At 44.4% G+C, this 14,675-nt stretch overlaps 1 protein-coding gene across 2 annotated transcripts in view; it reads left to right on the top strand.

The window, feature by feature from the left end:
- The first annotated feature begins 8,260 nt into the window (after positions 1–8,260).
- The window catches only part of LOC128655677 ((E3-independent) E2 ubiquitin-conjugating enzyme), a 109,037-nt gene continuing 102,622 nt past the window's right edge, over positions 8,261–14,675 (top strand). For both annotated transcript variants that reach the window (XM_053709263.1, XM_053709270.1), the window contains exon 1: positions 8,261–8,669. In XM_053709263.1, coding sequence (XP_053565238.1) covers positions 8,301–8,669 — 369 coding nt within the window. In that variant the 5' untranslated portion in view covers positions 8,261–8,300. The remainder of the gene's footprint in view (positions 8,670–14,675) is intronic.

Consider the following 14,675-nt stretch of genomic DNA (forward strand, 5'->3'; position numbering starts at 1 on the left):
TCGTCTCAGTCGGATTCCTGGCACCCTAACATTATGCAAAGGCCTTAATGGCAGTAGGTGACCAATGGAGTGGATCATTCTCTTTACGGGTCATGTCTGTGATAGGTTTGACCAAGGAAGAAAAGTTTTTAATAAACTTTCTATAGTAATTGGCGAACCCCAAAAAACGTTGAATAGACCGAAGACCAACTGGTCGAGGCCACTGCAGAACTGCAGATAACTTGTCAGGATCCATGGAGAACCCTGCAACGGAGATAACCTAACCTAGGAAGGTTACTTGAGTCTGATGGAACTCACTTTTCTCGAGTTTACAAAACAGGCCATTCTCGCGTAGTCTCTGAAGAACCCGTGTAACATCAGAACGATGAGCCTCACGTGAGGGTGAGTGTATGAGGATGTCTTCTAAGTACACCACAACACACTGTTGCAACATATCTCGTAGGACATCATTAATAAATTCCTGAAAAACAGCAGGAGCATTACATAGGCCAAAGGGCATTACAAGATACTCATAATGCCCGCTCCTGGTGTTAAATGCTGTTTTCCATTCCTAGCCCTCCTTAATCCTAACAAGATTGTACGCTCCTCTCAAATCAAGTTTAGTAAAGACCGTAGCTCCCTTGAGGCAGTCAAAGAGTTCCGTAATAAGCGGAATAGGGTAAGCATTCTTAATGGTAAGACGATTTATTATAATTATTATAATTGATGCATGGTCTTAACTCGCCACCCTTTTTCTTCACAAAGAAGAAGCCAGCCCCTGCAGGAGAGCAGGATTTGCGGATGATCACCCACGACAGAGCATCAGCAACATACTCCTCCATAGCACAATTCTCTGCAACAGACAGAGGGTACACCCGGCCCCGAGGAGGAATGGCTCCGGGTTGCAGGTCTATGGCACAATCGTAAGACCGATGAGGAGGCAACGTACTGGCACGCACCTTGTCAAAAACGTCTAGGAACTCTCGGTACTCCTCTGGCAATTGAGATACCGAAGAAGTGCACAAGACTTTAACTGGTTTCCGAAGACAAGTGGAAATACATTGAGGGGACCACAACAAAATTTCAGACCTGCGCCAGTCGAGACTGGGATTGTGCTTTTGGAGCCAGAGATAACTCAGAACAACCGGAAAATGCGGAGAGTTTATCACCTGGAACTGGAGGGTTTCAAAATGGAGAGCCCCAACAGCCATGGACAACGGAGCAGTTTCGTGAGTAACGTGTGCGGGCTGAAGGGCCTGCCATCAATGGCCGCAATAGCAAGCGGAACAGACCGAGGCAAAACAGGAATGGAGTACTTTGATACAAAAGCACTGTCCATGAAATAGCCCGCAGCACCGGAGTCAACAAGAGCCTGAATGACTATGGATGAGTCCACCCAGGAAAGGACAACCGTGACCAAAGGTTTCTCTTTAAGCGGTTCCGGGGACGAGGATAAACCACCCAAGGTCTGCCCCCGACAGGACCTTAGGTGTGAGCATTTCCCGGTCGTGTAGGACAAGACTTCAAAAGGTGGCCCTGTAACCCACAATAGAGGCAGAGCCCCTCCCTCCTCCTAAAGGCCCTATCCGCCGCGGAGAGACTATAGTGCTGTGGAATCTGTTGGCGCTCTACAAATAACCGATAATAATAATAATAATAATAATAAGAGACGCGTAAATCCCAACAGCATCGGCTCAGCAGTACCTGGTGACTCGGGACCAGGAGGCATGGGAGGAGAGGGAGGCATGGGTGGGAATGAACACGTAGGAGACAACGGAACAGGAGGCTTCCACAAGAGCTCCTTGAAAGAGGGCCTCTCTCTGAGTCTGATGTCAATTAGGATCAAAAAAGACACTAATGCCTCGAGATCCTCTGGTAAATCTCTGGCAGCAACTTCGTCTTTAATCGCATCAGAGAGCCCATGAAAGAAGGCGGCAACAAGGGTTTCATTGTTCCAACCTACCTCTGCGGCAAGCGTACGGAACTCAATAGCATACTGAGCAACAGATCTTGTACCTTGCTGAATGGACATGAGTCGTTTAGCAACAGAGGAGGAACGAGCCGGAACATCAAATACCCTTTGAAAGGAGGCCACAAATTCAGGGTAATTTGAAATCACAGGTTTATTAGTCTTCCACAAGGGATTAGCCCAGGCAAGAGCTGTGTCAGAGAGTAATCCCACCTTAGCTCTGTCAGAGGGAAACGCCTGAGGTAACATCTCAAAGTAAATGCCCACCTGGTTCAAAAACCCTCTGCACTGAATAGGATCGCCTCCATATCGCTGAGGTAGAGGTGCAGAACTGGACATGCTCCTGGTAGGACTAGGTGCAGTAGCGGAAACAGGAGCAGCCATAACTTGCGGGACACTTTGGTCCAAATGTGCAGTGCGAGTCAGCAGGGTTTGCAGGGTTTGATCCAAGCGGTGATCTTGTACATCCATCCTGGAAATGATGGCAGGTAAAGGTGGATAATTAGCACCTTCAGGATTCATGGCCTTTGCGTAATGTCAGGGTGGCAGGAATCTGACTGAGACGAGAAGTGCAAAAATAATCACACCTTTATTAATAGCAAAAAATAATAAAAAGTCCACAAGTCAAATAACAAGCCAGGAGTCAAAACCAGAGCTGGTAGTCAGGAGCCAAAGCGAATAGTCAGACGAGCCGGAATCAGGAACAAGGAAAACAGCAGAGTCAGGAACAAGCCAGGGATCAGGAACCAGGAGGGACTGCAGCTTCTCCTAGCTTGCTCTCCTTCCTGCTTGTCTCTCCCATGCCACAGCCACTGCCCTGCCCCCCGCCTACCAGCACAGCACAGGTAACTCCCTTTGTTAACTTTCTTTCTATAGCCACTGCCCTGCCCCCCGCCTACCAGAACTCCCACCTCCCAGCACTTATTTAATGGAGGTTGCTGCTGCCTTACTCTGAGACTGCAGCTTCTTCTAGCCTGCTCTCCTTCCTGCTTGTCTCTCCCATGCCACAGCCACTGCCCCCCGCCTACTAGCACAGCACAGGTAACTCCCTTTGTTAACTTTCTTTCTACAGCCACTGCCCTGCCCCCTGCCTCCCAGCCCTCCCACCTCCCAGCACCTATTTAATGGAGGTTGCTGCTGCCTTACTCTGAGACTGCAGCTTCTTCTAGCCTGCTCTCCTTCCTGCTTGTCTCTCCCATGCCACAGCCACTGCCCTGCCCCCCACCTCCCAGCCCTCCCAACTCCCAGCACCTATTTAATGGAGGTTGCTGCATGACTGTGGTGCTGGTGCGCCGAAGGCACGCCAAAGGCAAGCCCGTCTGCGCCTGTCCGTGCCTGGACTGCATACAGCGCCACTAACCCTGGCTCCTACAACCACTGCCACTAAAACGCCAGCACCCTCCTCCATCTCAACACCGGTAGATCATCTGCCTACCACCACGCATCCCCGACGAACACCATAGGACCCTTCACCTGCCGCAACTGCGCCTTCTCCTCCCTCCGAACCACTAACCTGCCAGTCACCTCACACAAAAACAACCGCAACCACCTCAACTGCATCCTCCTCAACACCCGCTCCGTCCGCAAGCATGCCGTTGAAATCTGGAACCTGCTCAACTCCACCTCCCCTGATGTTGCCTTCCTTACGGAAACCTGGCTGAACCCCACATCAATGCCTGACATCGCCATCGTCATCCCCGATGGATACAAAATCTCCCACAAGGACCGCAGCAACCGACCGGGAGGAGGCATCGCCATCGTCCACAAACACTCCCTCCACGTCACAACCAGCTCCGACTACCACTCACCAGGCCTGGAGCAACTACACTTCAAGATCCAGGTCAGTCCCAACACCACCCTCCGTGGCACCCTCATCTACAGACCTCCCGGACCTCGTCCTGCCTTCTGTGACTCCATCACCGACCTCATCGCACCCCACGCCCTCCCCTCAACAGACTTCATCCTACTCGGTGACCTCAACTTCCACCTAGACAACCCCAATGACCACAACACCGCCAACCACTTAGCCGGACACACACTCGACCCTATCTTCTCTGCAGGCAACCCTCAGTCAACCACATCACCGAACTCCATTGGACCGACCACCATTGCATACACTTTTCCTTCAACAAACCCACCACACATCTCCGTCAGCACCACCCACCCCGCAGAAACTGGAACAACATCACCGAAGACCAACTGCACTCCACCCTGAACAAGTGCCCCCCAGCTACCTCCACAGATGCCAACTCATCTGCCCGCAACCTCCACCACTGGCTCACAGACTGCACCAACACCCTCGCCCCTCTCAAGAAACCGTCCAACTGCCAACCCACCAACAAGGCTAGTTGGTTCCCCCCTGCCCACCAGGACTCCAAACGCCACTGCAGGCGATTGGAAAGGACCTGGAGATCCAGCAAGACCCCCTTAAATAAAACAGCCTACAAAGAAGCCATCACTACCCACCACCCCCTCATCAAAACCACCAAAAAGACAGCCATCCAAGATAGAATCAATGCCAACGTCCACAACAGCAAGGAGCTATTCGCAGTCATCAAGGAATTCTCCAATCCCAACAGCGACACCGACATCCCGCCCTCCCAGGACCTCTGCGATAACCTTGCAATGAACTTCCACCGCAAGATCGTCGACATCTATGACAGCTTTGCGCCCCAGAACTCAACCAACACCGCCTACCCACCACTGATACCTCACCCAAATACACCACCGCCTGCCCCCCATGGACCATCTGGAGCCCTCTCACCACAGAGGACAGCATCAGAATCATGAGATCGATCCACTCCGGAGCACCCAAAGACCCATGCCCGCATCACATTTTCAACAAAGCGGGTGACACCATCGCCCCCGAGCTCTGCAGCACCATCAACTGCTCCATCGAAACCGGCACCTTCCTGGATGACTGAAAGCACGCAGAATTAAAACCCCTACTGAAAAAACCCACGGCTGACCCTAATAATATGAAGAACTACCGCTCAATCTCTTTGGTCCCCTTTGCGGCCAAAGTCATAGAGAAGTCCATCAACGCGCAACTCGTTGACTACATCGAAGCCAACCACACCCTGGACCCCTCCCAATTCGGTTTCAGGAGCAACTACAGCACCAAGACCGCCCTCCTCGCCGCCACAGATGACATCCTCGCCCTACTCGACCGAGAAGAGACCGCCGCCCTCATTCTCCTAGACCTCTCAGCAGCATTCGACACTGTTTCCCACCTCACCCTCCGCAACCGACTACATGATGCCGGCATACGTGACAAAGCCCTGGAATGGATCACCTCCTTCCTCACCGGCAGAACCCAGAAAGTTAGACTCCCACCCTTCACCTCCAAGCCCACAGAAATCAGCTGCGGTGTACCCCAAGGCTCTTCGCTGAGCCCCACCCTATTCAACATCTACATGGCCCCTCTCGCCGCCATCGCCCAACGACATAACCTCAACATTGTCTCCTACGCCGACGACACCCAGCTAATCATCTCACTCACCAGTGACCCTACCAGCGCCAAGAGAAACGTCCATGAAGGGCTGACAGCAGTCGCCACCTGGATGAGCTGCAACCGCCTAAAGCTGAATGCAGACAAGACTGAAGTCCCCCTCCTCAGTCCCACCACATCCGCTTGGAATAACTCCTGGTGGCCCCCAGCACTCGGACACCCTACAACCCCCAACGACCATGCACGAAATCTAGGCGTCACCCTGGACTCATCGCTCGCCATGGACCAGCAAATCAACGCCGTCTCTTCTGCATGCTTCCATACACTTCACCTGCTGCAAAAGATCTTCAAATGGATCCCAAACGAGACCAGGAAGACTGTCACTCATGCCCTCGTCAGCAGCCGACTGGACTATGGTAATGCACTCTACGCCGGCACCACCATCAAGCTCCAAAAGAGACTACAGCGCATCCAGAACGCCTCGGCCAGACTAATCCTTGACATCCCTCATCAATGCCACATCACCTGCAGGACCTGCACTTGCTCCCCATCAACAAAAGAATAACCTTCAAGCTTCTCACCCACGCATTCAAGGCCCTCCACAATATTGGTCCCGAATACTTGAACCACTGCGTTACCTTCTAAACCCCTGCCAGACAACTTTGATCGGCCGACCAAGCCCTCGCAGTCATCCCCCGCATCAGGGAAAACACAGTGGGAGGCAGATCCTTCTCTCACCTGGCAGCCAAAACTTGGAACACCCTCCCACTGCACCTCAGACAAGCTACCGCCCTAACTAAGTTCAGAAAGGACCTCAAGACCTGGCTCTTCGACTGAACGGCAACCCTCAGCGCCTTGAGACCCTTACGGGTGAATAGCCGCACTTTACAAGAACCCAATAGATAGATAGATAGACGACAGGCAGCCAGTTAATACACAGGAGCTCTCACAAACAGGTCTGAGACAACGCAAAGGCAAAGCATACTGAACAGAAGCCCTTTAAATAATAAATGATGACATCACAATTCTGAGACTGCATCCTGTCTCACATGGATGATGCACACCAGTCTGGCCATAAAAGGAAGTGCAGTAAATGAGCAGCATCCCCCACAATGCACCATAGTCAGGAAGAGAGGTGAGTAAAATGGCTGCCAGCAGCACATGGCAAACAAAACAGGGAAAAACCCTGACACTTACTTTGTTGAAAGGAACGAAAGCGGTTAGAAGCTTTAGATTTACCCTTAGGTCTTTTATCCTGAGGCAAAAAAACTCCTTTCCCCCCAGTGACAGTTGAAATAATCGAATCCAGCTGAGAACCAAATAACTTATTACCTTTGAAAGAAATAGATAGTAATCTAGACTAACATGTCATCTTGCAAATTTAAGAGAAAAAACAACATATAAAGCAAAATTATCAATTTCCTTATATCACAGTTTCAGGAATGGGGAAAAAATGCAAACAGCATAGCCCTCTGATATAGAAAAAAAGTATGACGCACAACGCAAACTGAATTTTTTTTTGGCGCTAACAACTTCCAGAAATGACACACTTGCATCATTGAAGACGCAACCTTGTGCAAGGAACCGCATTTTGCGCCCTCGCAAGCCTAATTTTGCCTGTGAAATTTAATGAAAAATCAGTCAATTGAAAAAAGACTATACCCCAGGTAAGAAAAAAAAAGAAAAATATTTTCCTAAATATGTTTTTCTTTCAAATATGAAACTGATAGTCTGCAAAAGGAAATAAACAAAAACCTGACTCATGGCAAATATAAGTACAATACATATATTTAGAACTTTATATTAATGCATAAAGTGCCAAACCATAGCTGAGAGTGTTTTAGGTAATGAAAACCTACTTACCAAAAGACACCCATCCACATATAGCAGATAGCCAAACCAGTACTGAAACGGTTATCAGTAGAGGTAATGGAATATGAGAGTATATTGTCGATTTGAAAAGGGAGGTAGGAGATGAATCTCTACGACCGATAACAGAGAACCTATGAATTAGATCTCCCGTGAGGAAAACCATTGCATTTAATAGGTGATACTCCCTTCACATCCCTCTGACATTCACTGTACTCTGAGAGGAATCGGGCATATCAACGTAGAATCTAAGCACAAACTTACTTCACCACCTCCATAGGAGGCAAAGTTTGTAAAACTGAATTGTGGGTGTGGTGAGGGGTGTATTTATAGGCATTTTGAGGTTTGGGAAACTTTGCCCCTCCTGGTAGGATTGTATATCCCATACGTCACTAGCTCATGGACTCTTGCCAATTACATGAAAGCACTTAGTCTGAATTTTAAATGAGTAGAACATTTTCCCCCCACAAATTTCAAAGTTAGTCCCATTTTCCTTCCTCTCAATTCATGTGACATTCATCAGCCAATAAGTATAGATTTTGAATTTGTATACTGCTAAGTGGGAGCTGGTGATTCAGAAAGTGTGCAAAAAGATTGTGTCCATTATGATAATAGAAGTGAATTAGAAAGTTGTATAAAATTACTAGCTGTATCTGAATCATTACATTTTTACTTTAGTGATCATGTAATGTTGCAATAAGCCTGCAGATATATATTTTTACTATATTATACGGTATATCATTGTTTTCTGAAGGTCCCATGATGATCATATAGAATTATTAATAGTTGTATTTAGGATGTTATTACCACAAATCACTCACTAACAATGAATAGTAATAACAAAGAATGGCTACGGAGTGGACCACGAGTACCCTCCCTAGCAACAGGGTTCTCAAGGTTTCCCTAGCAACAGCATCCCGAGCCCTAACAACGACGTGTAGCGTAGTGACGTCATCGCGCAGATACGCCGTCCTCTCCTTGGTAACCGCCCCGGCTGGCGGCTGCTGCTCTGTTCTCTTCCGGACAACCAGAATGGCGGATCCGGCGGGCACGGTGCCCCCCAGCTCACTTCTAGGGCCTCCCCCACCCGGTACCGACGGCTGCCAGCGCTTGCTATTTTCACACGACTTGGTGGTTGGCACGTACCGAGGTCAGACCCGCTTCGGCCTCGTGCGGCTCATCCACGGAGAGGACTCAGACTCTGAAGAGGATGAGGAGGTTGTGGAGGAAGAGGAGGCTAGTCGTAAGAAGACAGGAAGCGGGGCAGGTGGAGTGGGAGATCGGGGAAGCCCTGGCTCTGAGCCCGCCAGGGAGGCCAGCAGGTTCGGTCCGCTCAAGAGGGGATATGTGCGAGTGCAGTGGTACCCGGAGGGCGTCAAGCAAGACGTCAGGGAAACTAAGGTAACCTGTTAGTGTGACAGCTGCATAGAATGTCAAATACGACTTCCAGCTGTTAATGATGGGGGGAATTAAAGTGCTTATTGCATGGGAGGCCGGGATGTGGTGATGCATGAGGGGCACAGGGAAGCTATTCCTATCAGTTATACAACTTGTGCACTGAATAGGTTATTAGATCCAGTGAAGATGCTTTGTTGATGATGACTGCAATTGGCCATTAGATATGCTGCAGGTTGTGAAATTAGATGGAGGAGGGTGGTGGAATGAATGATGGTGTGAGTATAATGGGAACCAGATTGTGAGGCTAGATGGGAGAGAGTGACTGGTATGTTGATATCAGATACTACATAGTTTTATAAAAGTGTTTGGGTAGATCTATTAGGGTTATTTGAAATGGGACTGAAGCAGATGGTGTTTTTTGGTTATATTTTGTTAACACAGGAGACCAGAATTGGGAGTTAAATAGTGTCTTCATAGCTCTATGCATTGTAATATGGTCATAGATCTACTGTTTCATTGGAATAGTGTGCAAATATATTTAATATACTACTTTTTTTTTTTTTTTTTTTAGCATCTAGAGGAAAATAGGAATGGGAATACATAAGAGTGGGTCTGTGATGGTTTAGGGATGGGGGGCATTTTTGTAAGAGAGTAAATTGGGTTTTCGTTATACATACAGTAAGATACTTCAAATCCATTCCTTTACAACTGCTAACCTACCAAAATGTTAAAATCTCCACCTGACCAAGATATTGTTATCAGCTTAAAGGAACATTGTGCTTTCATTTTGTCTCTTTTCCACCTAAATGGGGGGAAAAAAAAGAAAATGCAGAGAACTGCAGGTCCAGAGTAGAAACTGCACAATCCAGCAGTGTGACTAGCGCTGTTGATTGGGTCAGTGGAACTTTATCCTGGGACTAGCAGTGCTCTGTGTGTCCCAAGTGGTACTTTTACTATTTACTTTTACACCATTTTCTGGGGTTAAACACACAGGCAAAGAGTTGCTAGTCTTAAAATGACATGTTCTAACAAATTAGAGCATGTACTTTTTTGACTATAATGGCCCCTTTAACTATTTGGATTATATATCACCTGACCATAGCTTATAGGTACTGAACCTTTTGGCTGCTGGCTGCATTTAAAGGGACATTAAACCCCCAAAAATTCCTTCATGAATCAGATAGAGAATACAATTTTTAAAAAGTTTTTCCAATTTACTTCTGTTATCAAAAATGTTTCATTCTCATGTTATTGTTTAAGAGATACCTAGGTAGGTAGCGTGCACATGCCTGAAGCACTACATGACAGGAAATAGTGCTGCTGCTAATGTATAACATTGTTGCCAAACTGCTGCTATATAGTGCTGCAGACACGTGCACACTCTTGAACTTACATTTCTGCTTTTCAAATAAGGATAACAAAAAACAAAAAAATATGGTAATTGTAGTAAATTAGATAGTTGTTTAAATTGTTATGTTCTATCTAAATCATAAAGGAAAAAAAATGTGTTTTACGTCCCTTTTTTAAGGTTGGGTTTTTGACACCTCTGAAAACAGTAATGCTTTTTTTTTTTTTTTTCTTCTTTCAAATGGAGACGTCAGGCATTTATTTTGGAGTTGATCTGGGAATGGCATGTATAAAACAGACATTGTGGGTATACTATTCTTGGTGAAATGAATATTTAGGGATATTTCTTTGGAGAGATTGCGCTAAGGTTTATGTGTATGACAAAGGGGGGTGGCTTGGGGACATTTAGTTTTCAGGTGACATAAGCAAATGGTAATGGGGTAGGGAAAGGGGTTTCGATAATTGGGATGTGACTAGTCATGAGCAATAATGGGTTTTAATGTCATGACATTGGGGGTTGGCAGGTGATTGGAGCATGGGATGGTACCAGACAATGCATAATGCTGAGCAATGAAACAATGATTAGAAAGCAAGAGTGGTGAGGCATTTACATGTTTAGAGTGTTCTGGCTAAAAGATGTATTAGTGTGGATGAACCATAATGAGGAAGATCTGTATCATGACAGCAAAGGGATTATGTGAACAAGTTATTATGTTAGGATGGACACAAATTAATGATATGCATACAGTCTAATCCACTATCTGTAAATTACACTTCTTCCTCATTCCCATAACAATATTTTAATGCATAAAGCAATTTGCGCCTTGCACTGATAAAACAGACAAATGTGTCTGAGATTATTACTTTTACATAGGGGACTCTGTACGTACTCTTTATCTCGCTGTCTGCTCCGTAACAACCAATATATCATTTGGATCTTCTGTTACACTAGTTGGAATAATTAGTTTTTTAGTTATTTATTAAATGTTACAATAATTGTCTCCTTTTAATACTTATTGTGTGCTAAACTTAATGCAGTCTTTCCTTTTGCTGATGGCAGGGCTGTGTTAACAGCATTTTTTGCAGCCTCTTTTGTAGACACCTTCACATGACTGTAAACCCAGAGGGGATAATTTATGTCTGACATTTACAGAGATCTGTGTGTTACAGCAAAGCATCCCTGCATGTCTTGTGGAAAATATCCTAGAGTGCAAAGTCTTTGTTTCCATTCAGTAGCTCCAATTTTAAGGGTAACAATGACAGATTAGACAAAGCAGACACAGGGCGGGTGCTCTGTATTAGCAGCTGGGTTACAAGGCTGTGACAGATGGAACCGAGCAGCAGGCTAGGCCTTGTAACCTTTTGCCAAAAGGTTATAGTCCAAATATATATATATCTTGCTATAATGTTAAATACTTACTGTAGAATAATGTAAGAAATACTTTATTACAAAACAGTCTTTGACCCAGATACATCTGTAGCCTTGTTGCTGTAACAAACTAAATGATCTGTACATCTATCTCCTTTAAAGGGACACTGAACTCAATTTTTTTGTTTCAGGATTCAGATAGAGCATGCAATGTTAAGCAACTTTCTAATTTACTCCTATTATCAATTTTTCTTCATTCACTTGCTATTTTTATTTGAAAAAGAAGGCATCTAAGCTTCTTTTTTGTTTCAGGACTCTGGACAGCTCTTTTTTATTGGTGGATGAATTTATCCACCAATCAGCAAGAATAACCCAGGTTATTCACCAAAAATGGGCCGGCATCTAAACTTACATTCTTGCATTTCAAATAAAGATACCAAGAGAAGGAAGAAAATTTGATAATAGGAGTAAATTAGAAAGTTGCTTAAAATTGCATACTCTATCTTAATCATGAAAGAAAAAATTTGGGTTTAGTGTCCCTTTAACTTGCAATTTGTTATTCCTATAGTTTCTTGATACAGATAGAGCAAGCAATTTTAAATAACTTTAAACTTTTATATTATCAATTTTGCTTTGTTCTTTTGGTATCCTTTGGGTACATAGGACATCAGGAGCATGCACATGTCTTCAGCACTCTGGCAACAGTGTATAACTTAGATTGAAACATTGTTATAGGTTGCTGAAGGCACGTGCTCACACCTGTGCTTCTAAGACCCTGTCTAGGTTAACTTTTTAACAAAGGGTAGCAAGAAAACCAAACAAATTTGATAAGACATAAGCAGGAATGTGTTTAAATTGCACATTGTCTAAATCATGAAGTAAATTTAATGTTGACTTTTGTCACCCTTTAACACAGCAATAGAAAAAACAAATAAATTATGAAATGACAGAGGTACAGAAATATTTGAGGATTCAGCATGGAGCCCCTAAAGTTGCCAACAGGCTAGGCACTAATGATCAGTCAAAATGACAGATTTAATTCATTTGAGCGTAAGCATTAGATTTTGTGTGTACGTTCGGACATACACACCTGATCACAAGGCCCAAAGTACAATTTATTCAATTGTTAATCATTTCATGTAACTCCTAAACATGGCCTAAATACCCATAGCATGGTTGTCCAGAGGGTTGGCAAGAGAGTTAAATAAGCATGCATTTCAACCTATCTTTTGATGTTAGCTACTGTTTGTTGCACACTAGTTGCCCTTGGTGTTATTTTATGTCCATATCCTGTAGCGATATTTAAGGGATGTGAAAAGTTTTATATGGTACCAGAACTAATTGTCTTTAGAAAAAAATAAAAACATTTTTACATAGAAACGAGGTAGTGAGCTGTCTGGGACCCAATTTATACACTATATTGTATTGATAATTTTGCCAGACATTTCTTTGCAATATTTGTATGACACAAACCAATAACTTGGCAAGTTGTTGCCAGTTTATAAATATTTATCGTAGCTTGTCCCTTACCACGGGCACAATACCTGTGAGACTGTCATATTGGCTGTGTACCAAATCTTACTGCAGAAAGAGATTCTATTGAATTTATAACCTCAGGTTTCTCTTACTGATAAGCAATTGATGCATCTTCTCTTGCCAGTATCTTTACAGGAAAATTCCAGCGGTTACTGAACTGTTGCCGCATGGTTAGCACGTGTTTGCACCTGGGACCAGGCTGTGCTGCAGTAACTGTTTGTGCACCATGAGGCAGCATCAAGCAAATAATCACTTCATATCCTGGCCTGATTAGTTGTGGGCTGTCCATAGCTAATCTCAGAGGAGAGATGAAAAATTGATAATCCTATTAATAGCAGCTGCTTCATCTGGGTGGGTTGTGTCTGAGTGTCACCCAATTTAGAAGCCCCCCCCCCAGACACTCCTCTCTTTGCCTAAGCACACTTTGTACAAAATATATCTATGTGGTTAATAAAAAGTAAAGTGATGATTTTTCTATGGTCTCACATTGTTTATTTGGTTAAAAGATTACTGCAGTGGTTGACATATGCATTTTTTGGAAAGAGATATATGATGATTGTTTCTAATTTTGATGTCAGTAAAGTACATCTTTCAGTGTGGAGTGTTCGGTCTTATTCTGCAGAGTCATGCTGGGAAGGGTGGGGGGGGGGGTGATGCTACAGGCTGGGAACAAGAGTGCAGAATTCTGTATTGTATTTGAGGAGTATTCTGGTAGTTTGATGGTATGTTCAATGCTGGAAAAACATGTCAAAGCTCACACCAGTGGAATTCATAAGTCAGCACTTCTAGAGAAAAGAACTCAATAATACTAGACTCGATCACCTGTTTAATTTGCTAAGACCCAGTTCTTTCTCTCTGTAATAACCTCATCATGGGGCCTATCAAGCTTTGTTTTGTAGCTTGGCGCAAATTAGTGTAAATAGGTGCTGGCTCCAAGATATCTGTGTTCTTGGAATCTTTGGAGGATTTTGCGACTGTCCTCCTATGGTGATGTCTCAGGAATAATGTGTAATTGTACTTTAAAACCATTCCAAACTTGTCGTTTCTATCATTTAGTAAAGTTCATATCTTTTCTAGCAATCTTCCAGCCTTTGTGTCTGTTTGTCAGTCTGCTCAAGCATAGACCCAGTGGATTAGGGATGTGTAGTGTCTCTCCAACCCTCTATTTCATGATTGTGTATTTATTGTTATTCCCTTCATGTAGGTGGTAAATAAAGGAATATTTTGATTTAAAGAGACACTAAAGTCAAAATTAAGATTTTATGATTCTGACCTAGCATGCAAAATAAAAAAAGATTAAAAAAACCCTTTCCAATTTACTTCCTTTTCTGAAACTGCACAATCTTTTTATAAGTGCACTTTTAAAGCACCAGCTCCTACCAAGCATGTGCCCTCAACAATGTATAGAACAGCTGCCAGGCAAATACTGTGCTCGTGACGACCGTGGAAATCTGCCCAATTCCACTATGGCAATATGAAACATGGAAATGTCCACAGCACAACTTGCTTAAAAAGTATCTTTATTGACAAAAGATAGAGCAACGTTTCGTGACTGCATGTGCAAGAGTTCAGTGTATACATATTAGTCTGTGATTGGGTGATGGCTGTCACATGTTACAAGGGGCAAAGAAATAGATCGCAAATCTACTATTTTTAAATTCAGGTTATGTATTGATTATGAAATTCTACTGTATTTAGTAGTCCTTTAACTCTACATTACTAGTCTATATGAAGTATCCAGTGATGTTTTCTTGTGT

Source organism: Bombina bombina, chromosome 1 (genome assembly GCF_027579735.1).
Source record: "Bombina bombina isolate aBomBom1 chromosome 1, aBomBom1.pri, whole genome shotgun sequence".
Taxonomy (NCBI): domain Eukaryota; kingdom Metazoa; phylum Chordata; class Amphibia; order Anura; family Bombinatoridae; genus Bombina; species Bombina bombina.